The 21,000-nt window shown below is 52.1% G+C and overlaps 1 protein-coding gene and 1 long non-coding RNA gene across 4 annotated transcripts in view; one reads left to right on the plus strand and one right to left on the minus strand.

Annotated features, from left to right (window-relative positions):
• Positions 1 to 21,000, minus strand: part of VAC14 (VAC14 component of PIKFYVE complex) — a 116,572-nt gene that overhangs the window by 67,744 nt on the left and 27,828 nt on the right. For all 3 annotated transcript variants that reach the window (XR_004055391.1, XM_030924710.1, XM_010382940.2), the window contains exons 10-12: positions 17,942 to 18,005; positions 8,802 to 8,946; positions 8,461 to 8,526 (exon numbers count right to left, since the gene is read on the minus strand). Coding sequence is in view for 2 of the 3 variants with exons in the window: in XM_030924710.1 (XP_030780570.1) it covers positions 8,461 to 8,526; positions 8,802 to 8,946; positions 17,942 to 18,005 (275 nt within the window). In the remaining variant the exon portion in view is untranslated. The remainder of the gene's footprint in view (positions 1 to 8,460; positions 8,527 to 8,801; positions 8,947 to 17,941; positions 18,006 to 21,000) is intronic.
• On the plus strand, positions 1,158 to 19,078 carry LOC104677813. Its single transcript, XR_750098.2, has 5 exons — positions 1,158 to 1,309; positions 2,070 to 2,144; positions 7,072 to 7,176; positions 12,223 to 12,336; positions 14,691 to 19,078. It is a non-coding gene; the product is annotated as an uncharacterized LOC104677813 (long non-coding RNA).

Genomic DNA, 21,000 nt, shown 5'->3' on the forward strand with positions numbered 1-21,000 from the left:
GCCCTGCTGCCGGGAGAGCAGCCTCCCTTTCCACCACGCTTCTCAGCCAAACCTCTGCCTTCACCAGGAGCTAGGCAGCACCCTCCTGGCCCCCAATCCACTCACACCAGTTACTGTGCCCAACTCTGAGTCCTCACTGGTCCATCTGTCCAGGGCAAGGAATGTGGAGAGGTAAATATTCAAACCCTCCTAGCACACAGCCCGTCTTCCCTGGAAGGAGGCAGCGAGGCTGGTTGCAGCTACTGTGGGTCCTCCTGTACTCTGGGGTGGCTGCTGTGGGCACTGAAACCACAAGGTGGGAAAATCTGGAATAATGAGGGGTGGGCAGAGGCCCTCTCGGTGGGTATAGATCTGGGACTGTTACCTTGCTGTTCCCCTCTCTTCCCTAGCAACGACTTGCTGCCAAGCCTCATTTTAGAAGACCACAGTACGCCCTGAACTCCCAACGGTGGCTGCCAGTACCTCTGCTGGGCCTGGGGCCCAGGTGTCCCTGAGGAAGAAGACCCAGGACCATGACTACAGTCTAGCTGTTTTTGCTGGCTGGTAGTGGCTCTTCTCCCTGGCCCATGACTCCCTCTTGCTTGCTCTCAGAAGCTCCCAAAAGAAGCTGCAGGGACAGCCGTGGGGAGAGGTGACAGAGGGCAGTGTTCCCTGCCCTCGACAGGGCCTGGGGAGGGTGCCTCAGGAAGAGGGTCCCTGGGCCATCAGTGCCCACCCAGCTCCTCTTTCCCAGCAGGCTGGGCTCTTGCAAGAGTGGTCAAGTGCTTTGGGCACCGACACGGTACCCCTCCGTTCTCTGGGCTGAGGTTGTATCTTACTGCGTGATCTGATTTTAAAGATATCTGTGGAATTGAGGTGGGGGTAGAGCGGTGTTTTTGTTTGTTTTGGAGAGTGGACGGAATGAAAATTGGAGGGAAGTGAACACTGAGGCAAGAATCTGAGGAGGAAAAACAAGTCCTGTTCTTACGGAAGACTGTCCGCTTCTAAGCAGGCAGCATTAGTATTCCAGGCAGCGGAGTCAGGACCACACAGATTCAGGGCTGGAAGGGATCTCAAACCATCCAGTCCAACCCCAGCACTCTGGGAAGAAAACTGAGGTGAGGCAGTGTCGTGTGACCTGCCTGGTCCCGTGAAGAGCTGGGCAGCGTGGGGGCAGAGGCCGGCCCACCTGATCCACACCCAGGCGGCTTCCACACCACCCTGCAGCAGGCCTGGCCACTAGCCTCAGCTCTTCTGGGAGACGAGCAGCCACGTGGAAGATGGCGAGGGCTTCTGGACTGAGCCCTGGAGGGGAGCTGGGGGCCACCAGGTCAGTGAGCAGCCAGGGACAGCCCATGGGGCCTGGGAAGGTACAGGAGAATGAGGTCAAAGTTAAATGCACAGAGGGAGAAGGTGCATCTAGAACTGAAGGTCAGCCAAGGACAAAATCCCATTGGGTCAGTGGAGGGCCTGGGCCTGGATAAGGCAGTGCCTCTACCCTGGGCTGGGTCCCTGCTCTGCAGTGAGGTGACACCTTGTGTGGGGTTTTAGATACTCTGGAATCAGACAGACTTGACTGTCAATTCTGGCTGCTGACAGTGTGCCCTTGGGCAAGTGATCCTCCTCACACCTCGGGATAACTGAGATCACTCCTGGACCGCCATGTGGATTAATTAAGACACAGATGCAACGCGCTCAGAGCGGGGCACAAACCCCCCCGACTTCAGCTGGTGCCCTCTCTTCCTCCCAGTTTCCTTCTACTGACACGAGGGGCTGACACATGACCCACCATGGCTCCTCAAGAAAGCCACAGTGGGGGTGGTGGAGGGGCCGTCACTGGCTCTCTAAGCTGCCTTCAAATGAGGGGGCCTCTGCTTCAGTGGAAGCCCCATTTTGGGGTAGACACTGAGGACGGCAGTAGCAGGCCCTCCCTCTGGCGGACGGGAGAGAGCAGACCCAGCCACCTGGGAACCTAGGGGCACTCTGCTTCCTCCCACCATTCCTCACAGCACTGCTCTGGGGTTTGGTCCTTCCCCCAGGTGGAACCCCAGGCCAAAGTCCCTGTCAGCAAGAATTAAATCCCTTTAAAGCAGGCAGATGAGCCCTGGGACCCAGCTGGCCGACCCACCAGACCACAGTGACAAGGACTGCTTGGGAAGGATAAGGTAAGGGAGTACGTCTGTGGACCGGGTGGCATGAGGCTGGAGAAGGAAAGGGGCTCACTAGGGTGACACACAGGGCTGCTTCTGCCCTGAGGCAGGAAGCCAGGCAGCTTCACCCCAGCTCTGCCCTGCTCTGGGCTGGGCTAAGGCTGCAGGCAGGTGTGGCAGCTGCAGTGGCGCTGCCAGCCCAAGCTGGGCCACTCCTCTGGGCTCCTAGGCGAGCCCCGATCTATTTCTCTTTCTGGTGACTCGGCCTGGCCTCAGTGAGCGCTCTCCTTTCAGATCTGAGAACCTCCTGAGTTTTTCCGATCCATTTCTCCTGGGACCTGCACCATGGAAACAAACGAACTTTCCCCTTCCTCCCCTAACAAAGCAAATCACACCTTAAAATACAGTCTAGGGCATGGCAGGAGGCACTTCCTAGCACCTACCCCGCTGGTGAGGGGCTGAGAGGCCCGAGACCAAGGAGGGCTGGATAGGGCATCTGCCACCAGAGTGAGGAGCCCCTCAAGGTGCCCCAGTCCTCTCCCCTCAGAACTCAGCAGAGGCTGGGACATCGCTGTACCCATGGTGTACCTTAAGGAACTTACAACAAAAGCCCCTTTCAGATGCCCTTACATCACTCCCTAGACCTTACCCCTACCATCCTTTCCTCCTGAGTCACGGCCCTGCCACAGTGGGTGTGACGGGTGGCCCATGTTATTCATGCAGTGAGTGGGTTCCCGAACTAGAAACGCTACCACTGCCATGAATACCGTCCTCGGAATCCTACTTTCCAAATTTTCCAGAAAGGTGGTTCTCGTTTCTTTTCTCTGCATCTACACCAGCCACAAAAGCCACAGACTCCCATCAGCAATTTTTCTGTTACTCTGAAGCTACGGGAGGGGAAGAGAGGAGTTATTCCTGGGTTAAGACTCTTCTCCAAAGTGTTAAGGACACCCTGGCTGAGATGCTGGGAAGACTCTGGGGAGACTGTCTCTCTAGGCCCAACTGCAAAGAAAATAGTTCATGCTGGTGACTGAACCCTGCAGGGCATGCCTTCTGGATCTCAAAGGTTTTGCTTTTGTGGCTGTGGAGGCTCTGATGCAGGTCCTCTGCTGACGACGCCATTTCTCCTCCTCTCCCTGGACCCAGGGCGGCCAGCTGGAGCCCTTCTGCCGGCGAGTCAGGGAAGCGGCACTGTGAACTTGCTGACAATGGAGCTCTGATGAGTGCGGCTCGTGCTGAATGCAGCCTCGCTCCTGCTCTGGGCAGCCTCAGCCCAGGAGTGCTGGGGAGGCTGGAGAAGGGAGGACGGGAGGGGACAGAAATGTACAGGAGGCCAGTCCTGCGGCCCACTGTGTCCTCGTCTGCCTTTCTATGACCTCAAAATGGAACTCAAGTCCCTCAAACACCTCTGAGGTTCTCTGCCCTCTAGAGATGGGCAGGAAAACAGAAAGCAGCCTCTGTTCTGACTTTTGCTGCTGAATGGAGGCAGGGAGGACCTGCAGCGGATGCGGAGCCCACTGCCCTGATCCCAATGTGCATCTCCAGGCCCTTTAGAGAAACGATCTCCTGCATCGGAGGAGCTATTGCTTATCGCGGGTTTATGTGTGCTGGGTCCTGAGCTGAACATTTAACATTCATGACCTCATTTCATCCTTATAACAAACCTGGGAGTGAACGTCCATTATTATTTTCTGTTTACAAATAAGGAACCTAAAGCTGAGAGGCTAGGTTACCAACCATCAAGTGGCAGAGCCCAGGGTGGACTCCTAGACTTCCTGAACCCAAAGCCCGTGCTCTTAACCACCCGGCCTCAGTGTTACCTGGGCAGGGAAGGAAGAACCAGAGAGGGAAGCCATTCAGAATCACATCAAAATTACAAAACACCGAGAGTATTCATCACAAGTGAATAAAACCTACAAAAATAAGACTCTAAAGCGTTACTGAAGGACACTGAGATGGCTCACAGGACTGAGAAAGAGCCTGGCTCCTGGGCGGGGAAGTTCACTACAGCAAGCTCCCCCAAACATACTTGTAATGACAGACAGGTCGTTACAATGGGCCGGGATCCGGGTGGAGGGGGTTACACTTTCTCTTTAAACACACCTATGAGGCAGGTGTAGACATCATTAGCCCCTTTTCACAGGCCCAGGGAGGGTAAACGCCTTGGCCAGGGTCCCTGGCAAGGAAGGTTTAGAGCTAGGATTCAAGCCGGGGCATGGCCACCTGTCTGGGATGTTCACATTCACTCAGAGGTGAATAGACATCCTTCCAGGTTTTTCTGGAGACTGTGATCACCCTGAGAGTTCTAAATGCAGGCAGGGAGGCAGCTGGGCCTAGGAGTTGTGGACTACCTGAGGTGCCACCATCAGGACCACGGAGAGGACCCCCTTCCTGTGGATACTCACAGGTGGGAGTATGGCCATCTGACAGGCAGAACTCACTCAGGAAGTATGGTGGCTGCCAGGCAGCCAACCACTAGCATCTTCTGGGCAGGGGAAGCAGCAGGGGAAGCTTTGGGAGCTCCACCTCCCAAAGAGGGACCCGGCAGGATGCAGTAAGCATGTACCCTGCATTCTGCACTGTGGAAATCAGGGTCACATTTTCACTTAAAAAACAACTGGATCTCTAGCTATGGGAGGATTTCTACTCCAGTGCCAGGAATATTAATTAGACACCTGCAAATTCTTTTTGACAAAAGGGATTTTCAGATAACGTCTGCAAGGAGCAGGCGGTGCTGAGGAAACAGCCACTTATCTTGTATAATGGGAAGGCAGAAACAACTGAGGATGCCAGAGGGCGGAGACCAATGAGGTGTCAGTCAGTGGAACTGAGGAACAATGGCAGACAAGACACCCCAGCAAGGCCATGCGCCTGTGGGACTGAGAGAGACGGCGGTGGCGGCAGAGCTGGGTCTCAGGCCCTGCCGGGCCAGCTCTTGCATCACAAACACCTGAGCACACTGTCCCCTGAGAGCAGTGGCTCTCAGCGAGAGGGAGGAGCATGCGGGTTTATCACAACCGTCCTGGGAGAGCAAGACATTTGCAACACAGATGACAAAGTGAATGTCCCAAATATACAAAGACTTGCTGCAGATCAATAAGAAAAGTGGACGAAGGATCTGGGGGCTGAAGGGGGGAGCTTTTCAAAGTACACATACCGGCTGGGCATGGTGGCTCATGCCTGTAATCCCAGCACTCTGGGAAGCCGAGGCAGGCAGATCACTTGAGGTCATGAGTTTGAGACCAGCCTGGCCAACATGGTGAAAGCCTGTCTCTACTAAAAATGCAAAAAGTTAGCCAGGTGTGGTGGTACATGCCTGTAATCCCAGCTACTTGGGAGGCTGAGGCAGGAGGATTGCTTGAACCCGGGAGGTGGAGGTTGCAGTAAGCCGACATCACACCACTGCACTCCAGCCTGGGTGACAGAGTGAGATTCCATCTCAAAAAAACCCAAAAAAACCAAAAACCATAAAAACAACAAAAAACACATACACCTCGCCACACTCTCCACACTCAAGAACTTCTGGAACAGGAGAAGAAGACCACAAAACCTTCCCCTGGTGAAATCATGAGGAAATGAGGAAGACGATACAACCACACCCAAGCTCGCCTCCTGCTGCTGACAAGGGCTGGGAGCAAGCTGGATGAGACTCAGGCTTGGTGAGGAAGCTGTTAAGGGCCCAGGCTTTGGTGTCAAACAGATCTGGCCCTGGGTTTCAGCTCCATCACCTCCTATCTGTGGGCAGCGCAGGTCACGTGACCTCAGGCCTTAGTTTTTTTGAACTGCAAAATGGAAGTAAGAGGACGCCCCCCCCCCCCCACAGAGAACCATCGTGAGGGTTCTACAGACACAGGTAAAGGGTCTAGCGTGGTTCCTCCCACGGTAATGACTTCCTACAATTAAGAATCTTCCACGACAGCCTGGGCTGCGGGGCTGCCTAGCTGGATGTGAGAGCCTTCGCAGGGAGCATTGAGGTTAACGTCCGCGAGTGAGGACTTCAGTAGGAGGGGACCTGCCTGTCTGGCTGTGTTCCTGCTTGACCAAACCGGCTTTCATAGTCTTGAATCCCAGGGAGCTCCAACTCGAGATCAGGGCTGTTTGGAAATGTTTGAAAAATCCCGAGAGGGTACTTTCTAGATATCCTAGAAAGGAAGTTTCAGGAGAAGATGGGCTTTGTCTTGTTCATGGCTGTATTCCCATTGCCAAGTACACAGCACACCCTCAGGCTCACCAAAGATTAAACAGAGGACACTTAGGAATGTGATTCTGGAAAGGAACCAGGATGGGGTAGAATCAGGACTCACCACTGATGATTAAGGTCCCCAAATCCCTCCTCTAGAAAGAAGGGGAAGCAGGGGCTCTTCACCGCTGTTATGATACCCCTCAACTGTCCCCCAGAGCGGCTTCCATGCCCTCCCCAGTGCAGGTCCACAAGACGTGCCCCAAAGCCCTGACAACATTTGGCACTGCAGCAAATCGAGTTTCCACAGCCGCAGCCTGAAGAGCACTGTTTAATGGACTGCATCTCCGCCCGCTCCCTTTAAATGCACACGCACACAAAAACCAATTTCAAGCACAGAAAGCTGGATGGGATTAAACAACTCAATTTAAAGGACTGAAAACTCAGCTGCTTCCAGTGAAGTCCTGGGGAAGGAACCAATAGGCAAAGTTCTGCTCTTCCTTTTTGTATTGAAATGAGGGCTGTGACTGTGCAGTGAGTCACTCCCAACTCGCAGGCAGAACGGGGCCACGTCCACCTGGGCCTCGCACTGCAGGGGGTGGTGCAGGAAGAGAGGGTGTGTGTGTGTGTGCATGGGGGTGGGGGGTAGGCAAGAGAGGCCAAGGGCATACTCACAGACCATCTGTTTTGGATTTTTCTGGTAATACAGAAAACCTCAGAGGACCTAGAGGCTGATACCTGCCTGTCCATTTCTCTCTTCAGCCCAGGTTCAGGAAAGGAAATTCAGGCTGCAAGACAGCTGCCCAGGCCCCCACAAGCCTGGCACCAGCCTAAGGAAGACTGAGGAGCCTCACTCCGTGGAGAATGGTGAGCAATAGCCCTTCCCAGTCCCCCCACCTAGCCTTGTCCACTCTCTGCAGCGTGGGCAGGTCTGTTGATTCATGAGCTGGCTGCCTCATGGAGATACAACTCTGCCCACAGCTCACAGTGCCTTGGAGCTTAGAAGAGGAAAGTGGGCTGAGGCTCAGCTTGGACCGTCAGCATCTGAGATGCAGCCTGTAGGGCTGGTATGGATGGAGGGATTTGATGCTGCCGTGCAATGGGCACGCGCGACTGCAAATCCTGCCGCTTGGCTGGGAGGCAGGGGAACCCCGTAAAGGAACACCACGCAATGGGCATGGCTGAGAATGGTGTGCGGAAAGGTGTGTGTGGCTGGGGCAGACTCTCGCCCAGATGACAGGAAGACCCAGGTGCCCCCTCCACCTCCCAGGCCAGCCTCTGTACTACTCTAGCTCTCTCAGAGGGCTCACTCCTGCTGCCTGGGATCTGGGTCAGCCTCTCCCTCTGCACCAGCAGCTCTTGGTGGCCCCAAAAAGGCAAAGCTTAAGGGTCTAATTTCAAACTAGAGGTCATAATGGAGTCCAGCTGAAATGAGTAACACAACCAACACTGAGTGTGCAGCAGGAGCCTGGCCCAGTGCTTAGCATTTTACATGGATCATTTTCCTCTCACATCCCCCTGTGGTTACTGCCCTCATTGAACAGAGGAAAACTAACATGCTGAGATGCGGAGATACTAAGTGTCTTGCCTTTGGGCAGCCTGACCCCAAGCCAAGCTCCCTGCCTGCCCCCTGCTGCCTCCCTCACTGACGCCCTGCCCATGTGATCCAGAAGGGTCTATAGATGAGTCCTCACTCCTAAAGTGAGTTCGTTTTTTTTTTTTTGACAGGGTCTCACTCTGTCACCAGGCGGGAGTGTAGTGGTACGATCTTGGCTCACTGCAACCTCTGCCTCCTGAGTTCAAGCAATTCTTCCACCTCAAACTCCTGAGCACCTGGGAGTACAGGTGCGCACCACCACGCCCGGTTACTTTTTGTATTTTGAGTAGAGACGGGGTTTCACCATGTTGGCCAGGCTGATCTCGAACTCCTGGCCTCAAGTGATTCACCCGCCTTGGCCTCCCAGAGTGCTGGGATTACAGATGTGAGCCACTGCGCCTGGCCCCAAAGTGTGTATTAAACACAGCTTTACCTCTAGGAAGGATGCACTGCACCAAAATAAGCATATCTCAGCTCTAAGAGCCCATCAGTCACTAACAAGGGGAGGCAGGGCAACCGATGTTCCATAAGGACGGGTGGCGTTGGTGACCTACCTCATCCGATTCATCCGATAACGTCTGCAGTAGAATGGGAAAGAGGCTGTCCGTGTGCCGGAACATCTGGAGAGCAGAGAAGCAGGGGTGCCCGTGAGCGCTCCCTTCACCCCAGGACTGTGCTCGGTGCAGTGTCCCGCTGGTCTGCACGGACCCTCTGGTCTGCACAGACCACTTCCCTCCCCGACACGATGAGGGCTCCTCGCAGCACCTGTCACTTCTCTGCCAGCCAGGGTTTCCCTAGAAGTGCAATGACCAAAATGCTACCAACCACGGGCAGGCCCTGGAAAACCAAGGTGGACCCGGAAGAGGCCCCTGGCTTGGAGGGGCCCGGGGCTCACCTTCCGAGGAGTTTTGATGTAGAGGTGGTACAGCCACTTGAGAACTGCAATCCTGGTCATCATCCCAATGGCCGTGTCACTGAGGTGGCAGTTCAGGACCTGCACGATCCCGTCGAGGTGAAGGGTCACTGAGGCTCTTTCAGTGCTGTGGGTAAGACCGGGAGGGAGAGCAGAGGTGAAGCCCGCCACAGCCCTCTTCCACTGGAGTCACGGCACCACCCTGCGCCTGCATACCCTGAACCACACACTGCTAACCACTGTCCGGGGGGCACGGGGGTCAGGGATGACCCGATCCCACACATCCTTGCTGGTCTCCCACCAGCCCAGCTCGGCCCACCCTGGGCGTTTGAAGGGGGCTTCTCTCTCTCCCTTTCCAAAGGAGTTTGGAGGTTGCTGCTGGGTTGGAACCATGATAACCATGTTTAGGGGATGAGCACCGGTCTGCTGGGCTCCCACTCACTTTTCCTTTTCTTTCTCCAGCACCAGCCTGGCTTGTACAGGAGGAGAAACTCTCTCCGAGTCACTGAGCTGACCTGACCAGGCTCAGGGCATTAAGTTCAGACTCTTTCTTGAAAAAAACAAAACCACCAGGTCCAGACTATATGAGGGAAGGTCCCGATAACAACTGTTGACCTCCGCCAGGCCCTTCACCAGCCACCTGAAGGATGTTTCTCGAGTGAGGTCAGGGATCTCACTTTGGCCTAAGAGAGACGCCTTGAGAGTTGAGACCAAAATGTGCTCCTTTGTGTTGGGGAAGGGGTGACAGAGCCTCTGCCTACGAGAAACTGATACTGTTCAGGATGTACTTGTGTTCTGGTGGGCACAGGAAGCCCCTGGCTTCTGTGGACGGAAGCCCTGCGGGTCCCCAAAGTCCGCTAAGCAGCCTGCGGGATGGCGGGTGCTGCTGGGAGGCTATGAGTTGGTTTTCTGCTCAAAGCACTGCTCCCTGGCACAGGCTGGGTTTTCAAGGTGGGGGCAGCATGGGTAGAAAAACCTCAGGATGTCGGGGAGGGGCTCCCTTCCTACCAAGGCACTGTACTGTACTTCCCAAACGGTGCCGACAGGTGCAGGCCAGGGGCTGCATTTCCTGAGGACCTGGGCCAGCAGATCAGTCCCCTGCTGGTACAAAATGGTCTCTTCTGTGGCATTTCTAGGCTGCGCAATTATTCATTTGCATCAGGAACTGATGGCTGTGCTTTCCTCACTCGCCTGCAGCCTCTCTGAAGCTCATTTGACGTGAATCCCTAAAGGGCATGATTCTGCGCTCTGTAATTGCTAAGAGGAATTGCTATTTAATATGGTTTGATGATCCCCATGGTGCATGTTTCAGGGGTGAGAGTGGGCACATCTATCCTCTGGTGGCTGGAAGTTCCTGGCGTCTTCTGAGGATACCGAAACATTTAAATCTTTGCTAGCCTGAGACAGACGGGGACAGTACTGCGCAGGGAGAGGAGTCTAGGGTGGTAAACACTGGCTCCGTCAATCTCTTAATCAGTCTTAATCTCAAGACCACTGTCCCGCAGAAATACAACGCCAGTCACAGATGTAATTTTTACATCTTCCAGTTTGCAATTAAAAAGGAGAAAGAAACAGGTGAAATGAATTTCAATGCTATGTTTTAACTGACCCAATGTATCTAAAACATTAGCATCTTAACATGTAATCAATATAACGGTCAATATAAAATATTCCCAACAAAACATATTCTCTTTTGTGCCCTAAGCCTTTGGGACCTGGTGTGCATTTCATGGTTACGGTGCACCTCGGTTCAGAGTAGCCACCAGGCACTCAGTAGCCACGTGGCTGTCGCAGAGGCCCACATAGCAGTCCACACCAGGACTTTCTGAGTGTTTTCTTGTCATCTCTGGCAGTTTCCTAGCTACTCCCTTAGCTGATGGCCAGCATTTACTGTTTTATCTCCCAGTCCCTCTTTTTCCCATCCTGGCTGGCCTCCTGCAGGGCTCCTTCCCTTGCGTTCTGTTCCATATACTTCTTGGGCCGGCAGAATCCCCTGGCTAGAGAAGCTCGTGTCCTGGTGGTGGAAGAGATGCCTCCCTATAGCCCAAGGCCTTATGCAAAGCACAGAAGCTACCCCCACCCCCAACCTGGTCTTTCCTGACCCTGAGAGCCCCAAAGTCTGTAGTGAGCCCCTTTCCAGCAGAAGCCACAGGGACATGTAGGCTGCCAGGGTCCAGGGTGTCACAAGGACCCCGGCCTGGCAAATCACCACGATAAGCTTAGCTGAAACAGCACCCCCTGGGAGGAAGGCCTTGTTTTTCCTTGTTTCCCTGGGAGACTTGGGACTGTCCTGGAGCTGCTGGTGAGGAGGGTGGTGCCGTGACCAGGTATGGGGCAGGATCAGTGGTGTGTCTGAGTCCCCGGGGGAATAATAGCTGTGATAACAATGGCAGCCATGACGGTTGTGAAAGAACGCTCTGCTGGGTGCTTTCCTACACAGCCTCATGTCACTCCTTAAAAAGCCTTATGACCTAAGGCACGCCACTTCCATTTCAGAGAAGAGGGAACTGAAGCACACAGATATGAAGTCACCTGCCCAAGGTTACATGGCCAGGGAGTGGTGGGGCCGCACTTTGGATCTGATCAGTCTGACTCCAGAATAATCTCATCTGCCACATGGCACAGTCTCCTGACCAGGGCAGCAGGTTCAGAGAGAGTCCCTGGTGGCATCGCCTCCACTGTCTCCTGGGAGAGGCAGCAGAACGGCAGCTCCTGTGTGGACCAGCCCCTGAGCCCAGTGGATACCTGGCAGCTCCAGGTGTCCGTGGAAGATTAGCACACGCTTTTCAGCGTATTTTCGTGGCAGAAGGGTAGACAGTGGCTCACACCTGAAATACCAGCACTTTGGGAGGCTGAGGCAGGAGGATGATTTGAGGTCATGAGTTTGAGACCAGCCTGGGCAACACAGCAAGACCCTGTCTCTATGAAAAATTTAAAAAATTATCTGGGTGTGGTGGCACACTCCTATGGTCCCAGCCACTCGGGAGGCTGAGGTGGGAGGATTACAAGATCCCAGCTGCTGCCAGCTCCCAGCTGTCAGCTCACCTATGGTGAGCTATGACTGTGTCACTGTACTCCAGCCTGGATGACAGAGCAAGACCCTGTCCCAAAAAGAAAGAAAAAAAAAAAAAAAGGAAAAAGAAGGGGAGACAGAGGGAAGCCTGGTACTCCCCACCTGCGCAGGGCACACTCAGAATCCAAAAGGGCCAAGATGCCAGGCTGGATGGCCCCTCCGCAAGTCGAGCTCCGCGGCTCGCAGTGGCCTGGAGATGCTGCTGGCCAGCCCATGGGGCCTCTCCTGCAAGTGGTGCTGTGTCAGGGCCAAAGAATGGCAGCATGTCGCGGAACTGGTATGCGAACTGGCAGCATTTCGTGTATTAACATTCTCCGACTTTCTCCACAGCAAACACCTGAACACAGTGAATCTGAAGGTATGGGGCATCTTCAGGCTGCTGCTGAGGCAGTCCCGCCACACCCAACCCAGAACCTCATCACTGAAAGGGACCTCATGGTTCAGGTAACACAATCCTTCAAGGCACAGATGAGCAAGCCCAGGTCCAGAGGCAGTACGGGACCCATCTGAGACGATGAGGCCATGCACCAAGCACTCATTCCCTGGGCTGGAGACACTATCCCTGCGCTTTTCTTCCCTTGCCTGGCTGGAGGTGGAGGTCATGGGAAGCAGGTGGACCCTAGAGGACCAGGCAGACTGATCTGAGTGCCTGGGAAAGGGAGGGTCAAGATCCCAGCTGCTGTCAGCTCCCAGCTGCTCTGCTGGGCAGGGTTGGCTGCTGCTGCTGAGCTCTGCGCGTGCTCAGCAGGGCAACTGGGGCTCTGGGACCCTGTACTCTTCCTAGAGGGGGACACTGCATGATGTGCTCAGTTCCCCAGCTCATGGGCCAGAGCCTGAGAGGTAGCACCCTGCTGTCCTGGCTTACCTTACCCATCAAGAGCAGAGGGAGCTCACTCAGTTTAAAATACATTTCTGCATCAGTTCCAAAAAGTCTAGACGAGTCACTCATGGGGGCTTCTGAGTTATTTCAAAGTGTCTGCAAAATTCCATTTTCATGGAGCATTTTCTCATAAAACATCTTATAATGAATGTCTTACACATACACGCACTACAATTTCCAAATGCATGGCACTGCTGTGGCTATTAAAATACAGATTTACTGAATAAAGCTTCTGATACTACCAATAAATAATAAGAAGTTCCAGTTGTTCTCTCTGGGAGACAGCACTTCATTTCTGTAATGTCTAACTTTTTACGGTGTTCGGGTTACAGCTCTAATCGAATCAGAAGAAAGGTAAATCTAAAAATAGAAGAAAGGTAAATCTAAATATAGAATTGCTTCTGAAATTGAACTTGCTCTTTAAAATACAGATAATTATAAATTTTTTTTTCAATCCACAGAGGCTAAAAGCTGGGAAATACTGATTTCTAGAACTTTCTGCCTGCTTATTTACACGGCAGCTGGCTACACCGGGAGAACTGGTGTCACTGAAGACATCATGACCCTTGGCAACAGCCTGAGCATCATAGTGGAGGTTGTTCATACAACACTTGTTGGAGAACTCCTAAATCAAATGAGTTAGGGAGGCCGAATGCAAAACTTCCGGAACTCTCCAACTGCAACTAATAAAGTTAAATGCATGGGCTCTGGAGCCAGACAGATCTAGCTTGAATTCCAACTTGGCTACTAATTAGTTGAGTGACTTTGGGCAAGAAGTTAACCTCTCTGGGTCTGTTTCCTCATTTGTAAGATGGGGATAATAACAAGGATCCTGTAATAACAATTGTAGCTAAAATGTGTCAAGTGCTTTCTGCGGCCCAGGCACCATGCTATGTTCTTTACACACTTAAAAAGCTTTTAAAAATTATGATTATTGAGACAGGGTCTCACTCTGTCACCTAGGCAGGAGTGGGGTCTTGCTCTGTCACCCAGGCAGGAGTGCAGTGGTACAATCACGACTCACTGCAGCCTCGAGCTCCGGGGCTCAAATGATCCTTCCACCTCAGTCTCCTGAGTAGCTGGAACTACAGGAATGTGCCACCACACCCAGCTCATTTTTGTATGTTTTGTAGAAACGGGTTTTCACCATGTTGCCCTGGGCTGGTCTCTAACTCCTGGGTTCAAGCAACCAGCCTGCCTTGGCCTCCCAAAGTGCTGGGATTACAGGTGTGAGCCGCCATGCCTGGCTGTTCTTTACATACTTTAACTCATTGAAGTCCCATATCCCTTTGAGGTCAGTGCTGTCATTACACTGAGTTTAAAGATGAGGAAACTGAGGTGGGGGAAATCATGCTGGAGTTAGGGTGTGGCCCAAGGCCACAGCCAGGCATGCTGGAGTTACGGTGTGAATCCGGACAGTTGGCTCCACCAGGCACAGCAGTCACGAGAGAGAACACACCCAGTGGAGACATTTCTCTCTTAACCCTTTCCTGAGCTGGCAAACATCCTTCCTCCATCCTGCTTCCTTCATTTCCACCTCTTCCTGGGGAGTCCATCTTCTACCTCCCATGTATTTCCCATGCTCTGGAGGGTGGAGGAACCCAGACCTACAGCCATCTCGTCACCCACTGCTTTTCCAGGTGACATTCTTCCGTGGCTAAGCCTGGGGCCACCAGGGGCTTCTCCAGTATCGCAGGGAGAGGGGAGATGAGGGAGGGGGAAGAGGAAGCCTTCTGCTCTCAGGTCTAGCCAGTTAATTCTCCCTGTTTCGGTCCAAGTGAGAAATCTTTTATAAAACATCTGAGATGCAAGGATTGCTTCCATGGTGATCCTTGAACCCATGAAAGTGAATTCTGAATTTCATGTGGATGTCATTTATTTTGGTGTATGTGTGACAGAGTCTCGCTCTGTCACCCAGGGTAGAGTGCAGTGGCGTGATCTCGGCTCACTGAAACCTCCACCTCCCAGGTTCAAGCAATTCTCCCGCTTCAGCCTCCCAAGTAGCTGGGATTACAGATAAGTGCTGCCACGCCTGGCTAATTTTTTTTTTTTTAATTTTTATTTTTAGTAGAGACGGGGTTTCACCATGTTGGCCAGGCTGATCTTAAACTCCTGACCTCAGGTGATCCATCTGCCTTGGCCTCACAAAGTGCTGGGATTATAAGCGCGAGCCACAGTGCCCGGCCGTGGATGTGCATTTTTTTTGGAAGAGGGTCCACAGCTTTCATCGGAATCTCCAAGGGTCAATGGCCACTCAGAGACACAGGACTGCCACCACCATGGCAGTTTCCTGCCAGGCAGGAATGCCTTTCTGCCGTGGGAGGAGTCTCCAGTCTGGCCACCACCCTGGGCAGACCTGAACGGCGTGAAACTGGTGGCCTCACGTGGTGCCCTGGGCAAGCGGCGCAGCTGAAGAACCACAGGGTGGGTCTGGCTACCTGGCGACCCTGCACCATCGCACCCGTGTCCAAGCTCAGTCTCACTGTGTCAACACCAGCTGCGGGAAGAAGGTGGCGGGCTGGGGCCCGGGCATCTTGTCTCTGGATTTACAACTCTGAAGGCGCCCACCTCTTCAGCACAGCTGGTGATGCTGACTGTGCCGCTGCCACGTGGGGACCTCTGTCACCAGCAGTCAGGAAGCACTAGATCATTTGTTCTTGTTTGGTTTTTTTAGGTAGGATGGTTTGGAGTTTAGGTAGGATTTGGCATCAGCTTCTGAATGAGAGGTATAAACTAAAACCTTGGTTCCAGTCTAGCGGTCCCCAGCCTTGGCACAAGAACTGAGGACTCCTGTAGGCTCATCCTAGCCAACGGTAGCACAGTCTCCCCAGCGAGGCAATGGACAGCGGTGCCCCTCTGCAGCCCATGGCTTAAGCTTACCTCTGCCTTCTCCTAGACCTCCCCTGACCTCCCTCTCCATCCCCATAGGCCAGATTACAGAGACAAGTCTACAACAGGCTTTTGGCTGCCAGAGGGAGGCTTTTAAATCCCAGATTGGATCCTGCCATTCCCACTTGTGATACTGTCTCCACAGCCTCCAGCGCAAAAGCTAAGCCCTCTGCAGGATACACCAGTCCCCGCGTGTCCGTCCAGACCACTCCCTGAGTTCCATGACCCAGTACCTGAGTCTGCCTCCCTCCTTCTCCTGGGATGCTCAGAGTCACATGGAACAGAGCTCTTGACCACCCCACCCACACCTGCTCTTCCTTCCAGCCCTGGTGTGCAAATGACATCAGGACAGCCGGGGTCTGGCTCACACGAAATTTCTAGAAGGCAGTCATTCCCTCACCTCTCTCCTGCCTACCCCATCCCACCCAGCAGTGAATTCTGCAGTTCCACCTTCAACATGGAGCCCAAACCCACCCAACTTTCTCCACATGCTGCTCCTCCCCAGCCTGAGCCCCCATCCCCTCTGATGGGTACAATGGTGACAGCTCTCTAGCAGGTCTGCATCCACCAGGCCCCTCCTAGATCCACCGTCCACAGAGGAGCCCCCTGTGCTTCCCTCCCTTCTCGTCCCTACCATGAAACTACTGACCCCACGGGACTCAGACAAAGCTAAAGGATCCAACACGAAGGTTTAGCACTGCACTGAGGCCCTGGAAGCCTGGCTGCGTTGACTGGCATTAGCTGTTATTCCCAGCCAGTCTTCTCAGTGCCTGAGCTCAGGCACCATGGCCCTCCCTTTCCGGTAACTTCACCCCTCACATCAGTCGCTCCCCTTTCCAGTAACTTCCTGGCTACTTCTCTGCCTCACCACTAGAGTAAATGAATGAAGGTCAGGGACACACTCGGGGCCAGCTCTTATCTTGGAGCCTGCAGGGGTGAGCACAGGCAGGTGCACTGGAACGCGTGACCACGTGAACACGAGAGAACGGTGACATTCACTGATCTGCTCCATCCATGCAGGGGGCTTGTAGGGGCACATTTCATCATCACCTGCACCTGCGTGCTTGGAAAACATGCTCAGGGTGCCGAGGGAGGAGGATAAGTTCACAAATGATATCGACGAGGGAAGAACCCTGGCTAGGGGTCTGCGGGGAGAAGCTCTTGGGGAGAGTGCACCTTTTCTCTTCATGAGTGACTGGCTCTCCCAGGGCCCAGGTTCACTGTCAAGTTCAGGCGGAAGAAACCCCTGTATAAGACCCACCATCCACTTTAGCCCGAGATGACAATGTCACCCAAAGAAAAAGTGACATGGGGCAAGTCCAGGGGACTCAGACCAGGGCGCAACTGTGACAGTGCCCTCCCCGGGGAGTCCCTTCACCTTGCAGGGAGTATGGAGGGAGCTGCAAGGAAATTATTTTGCTGCCTGGCCTGCACTGCCCCCATGTGGAAGACTGCACCATTACAGCTAACCTGGACGCACAGGAGACAACAGCTCCTGGGGCGGGTGATTTATCCTTAATCTTGGATGTGATTAATGACCGCCCACGCTCCAGGCTGTCCTTGAACAACTTCCCCTTGTCAGTCCTGTTGGTCCCACATCATCCTGGACAAACAGACGGTGCTGAGTCAAATCAACTGTAAGTATCTCACTGCAGTCACCGGTATTACAACTTGCGTTTATTGACCTCCAATAGCTTACATTTTTTTTTTAATATTTAAAAATAAGTAAGAACGATTCATTTTCTTTCATTCTTTTTTTTTTTTTTTCGGACATGGTCTCACTCTGTTACCCAGGCTAGAGTGCAGCGGTGTGATCTCAGCTCACTTCAACCTCTGCCCCGCTCTGGCCCAAGCGATCCTCCCACCTCAGCCTCCCCAAGTAGCTGGGACCACAGGCACATGCCACCATGCCCAGCTAATTTTTTGTATTTTCAGTAAAAACAGGGTCTCGCCATGTTGCCCAGACTGGTCTTGAACTCCCGAGCTCCAGCGATCTGCCTGCCTCAGCCTCCTGAAGTGCTGGGATTAGAGGCGTAAGCCATCATGCCTGGCCCCCAATGGCTTCTAATCCACTTATCTATCCATCAAGCCTGGGTGGGATGGGCTTGTTCAGTGTCCTTCAGATTCCCTCATCAATTAACTCTTTTGTGTACAAGGGTGTCCCAAAAGCAGCAGCCATGAGTAGGGTTTGCCTTGGGTCATTGCGGTAGTCTCCTGCATCCGGGAAAGATCTAGGTCACTTGCTTTCCACAAACCCTCTGGCTGAAACAAGCCACTTACCTGGCTGCAGTGAAGACACTGATGCCGCTACTGAAGCTGGAGTCACAGGAACCATCTGGACCTCCTGGGAGAAGAAGAGGAACAAGGGGTCATGAAAGGCTGTTGGGTCTCTTGAATAAACAAGACCCCTGTGACAAGCACACACAGAACTCTCCAGAGCCCAATACCTTGATTCAGGCTCTTCAAAAGGACCATGGCTCTGGAGCCCTGAGAACCCAATGCCCAGTCATTCTCGATAGTCCCCGAGCTTGTAAATTTGTAGTCACAGTGATCTCACAAGGAGGGGACACCAGTGCTGAACACACCTGGCAAATCTCAGAAGGGATCACCGGCCTGAGGAGAATGGATGTTTAAAATGACAGATACCCAGTGTCCCTAGCTATCAGGAAAATGCAAATCAAAACCACAAGATACTACTGTACACCCATCAGGATGGCTAAAAGACAGATAATAGCAAGTGTTGATGAGGATGTGGAGAAACTGGAACCCTCATATATCGCTGGTGGGAATGTAAAATGGTGCAAGCTGCTTTGGAGAACAGTCTGGCCATTCCTCCAAAGGCTAAACATAGAGTCACCACGACTCAGCAGCTCTACTCCTAGGTATGTACCAAAGAGAAATGAAAACTTATGGCCACACAAAACCTTGTACATCAATCATGTTCACATCAGCATTATCTACAATAGCCAAAAAGCAGAAGCAACCCAAATGTCTATCAACAGATGAATGGATAAATGTGTGGTATAGCCATACAATGGACTATTATTTGGCAATAAAAAGGGATGAAGTACTGATGCATGCCATAACATGAATGAACTTTAAAAACATTGTGTTAAGTGAAAGAAGCCAATCATAAAAGACTACATATTGCATGATTCCCTTTCTCGAAAAGTGTTTAGAACAGGCAAACCTATGGATACAGAAAGTGGACTGGAGGTTGCCTAGGACTGGAGGAGATGGGGGAATAGGGTGTAATGGCTAAGGGATTCTTTCAAGGGCACAGAAAATATTCTAAAATTGATTGTGGTGATGGTTACATAACCTTGTGAATCTACAAAAGTCACTGAATTGTATACTTGATGTTGGGTGAATTGTGTGGTACACGAATTCTCTCTCAATAAAGCGCTTAAAAAATGACTTTGGGGAAAGGACTGTGACTGTACTCTTTCTGTGCCTGAGTCTTCCTCCAAGTGGTCAACTCAATACCTGTCATTAGTATTTAACTTACCGTCACATAACCCAGGGTAGAAAAGCATCTACCTGGCATTGACTACTTACATTTCTAAGTTAAGGAATAACCTTGAAATGCAAACCTTTTTCTTGTGGCATCTAATCAAGTTTCCTAAAGAGCCAAGATGTTCTAGATCTGGAAGGCTGCTGGTAGGATTCTGTTCCGCCTTCAGCCCCCATCTAGGCACTGGCCACAGCTCTCACTGCACTGAGGAGGGAAGAGGGGGCTGGTAGTCCTGCAGTTTCAGACTCCTGACACTATTTTGTAGTTGTGAAGTAATTTTAGATGCACAAAAAAATTGCAAAAAGAGTAAAGAATTCTTTTTATACCTTTCAGCTAGCTTCCCCTAATGCTAATATTGTACATACTCATAGTTCAATTATCTTTTTTTTTTTTTTTTTTTTTGAGATAGAGTCTTGGCTCTGTTGCCCAGGCTGGAGTGTAGTGGCACGACGTTGGCTCGCTGCAATCTTTGCCTCCTGCGCTCAAGAGATTGAGCCTACCTCAGCTTCCAGGGTAGCTGGGACTGTAGGCACGCAGCATCAAGCCCGGATAATTTTTTTTGTATTTTCAGTAGAGATGGGGTTTCGCCATGTTACCCAGGCTGGTTTCAAACTCCTGGGCTCAAGTGATCCACCCACCTCAGCCCCCCAAAGTGCTGGGATTACAAGCGTGAGCCACTGCGCCTGGCCCCATAGTTCAATGATCAAAACCAGAAGATTAACATCGATACAGTACCATTAACTAAACGATTACCCTAATTTGAACATCACGAGTTTTTCCATTCCTGGCCTTTTGTTCCAGGATCTCACACTGCATTTAGCTAAACTGTCTTCTTTGTCTCCTCCAATCTGTGACAGTCCCTCAATCTGTGTGTCTTTCATAAATTTGACACCTTTGAAGCACTGGTCACTCTGCAAAATGTCTCTCCGTTTGGGCTGGTCTCACGTTTTCTCACGAGTAGGGAGTTACGCATCTTTGGAGGGACGTCACGGAAGTGCCGCGCCTCAGTGCACCCTATCGGGGACACGTGTTGTCTGTTAGCCTCGTTACCGGTGATGTTAACCTCATCCCCTGACGCAGACAGCATCCGCTGCGTTTCTCCCCTGTAAGGTTACTGTTTTTCTGTTTGTAATTAATAAACATCTTGGGGGAAAATACTTGAGATTAGACAAATATTCTGTTTTCCCTCAAATATGTCCCCAGTGACTGACCGCAGCACTCAGGGCTGGAGCTTGCCTACTACAAATATGACTGCGGAATTTGCCTGATGGTGATTTCTGTCACCCCTTTTCCTACATTATTGACTGGAATTTTCTTTTTCTCTTTCTCCCCCTCTCCCCTCCCTCCCTTTTTTTTTTTTTTTTTTTTTTTTTTTGACACAGTTTGACTCTTGTCACCCAGGATGAAGTGCAATGGCATGATCTTGGCTCACCGCAACCTCCACCTCCTGGGTTCAAATGATTCTTATGCCTCAGCCTCCCAAGTAGCTGAGATTACAGTCATGTGCCACCATGCCCGGCTAATTTTTTTTTTTTATTAGTAGAGACGGGGTTTCACCATGTTGGCCAGGCTGGTGTCAAACTCCCGACCTGAAGTGATCCACCCACCTTGACCTCTGAAAGTGCTGGGATTACAGGCGTGAGCCACCGCGCCCAGCGTATTGACTGACGTTTTCTGTAAGGAAGAGCTGTCCCTTCTCCACCATTAATTAATTCAATTATTTATGTCATTATGGACTCCCGGATATTGATGTTATTCCATGGGTTATAAATCAGAACGATCATTGTTTATATTGCTGTTCTAACACCACCAGGCTTGGCCTCTT

The sequence above is a fragment of the Rhinopithecus roxellana genome, chromosome 20 (assembly GCF_007565055.1).
Source record: "Rhinopithecus roxellana isolate Shanxi Qingling chromosome 20, ASM756505v1, whole genome shotgun sequence".
In the NCBI taxonomy this organism is placed as follows: domain Eukaryota; kingdom Metazoa; phylum Chordata; class Mammalia; order Primates; family Cercopithecidae; genus Rhinopithecus; species Rhinopithecus roxellana.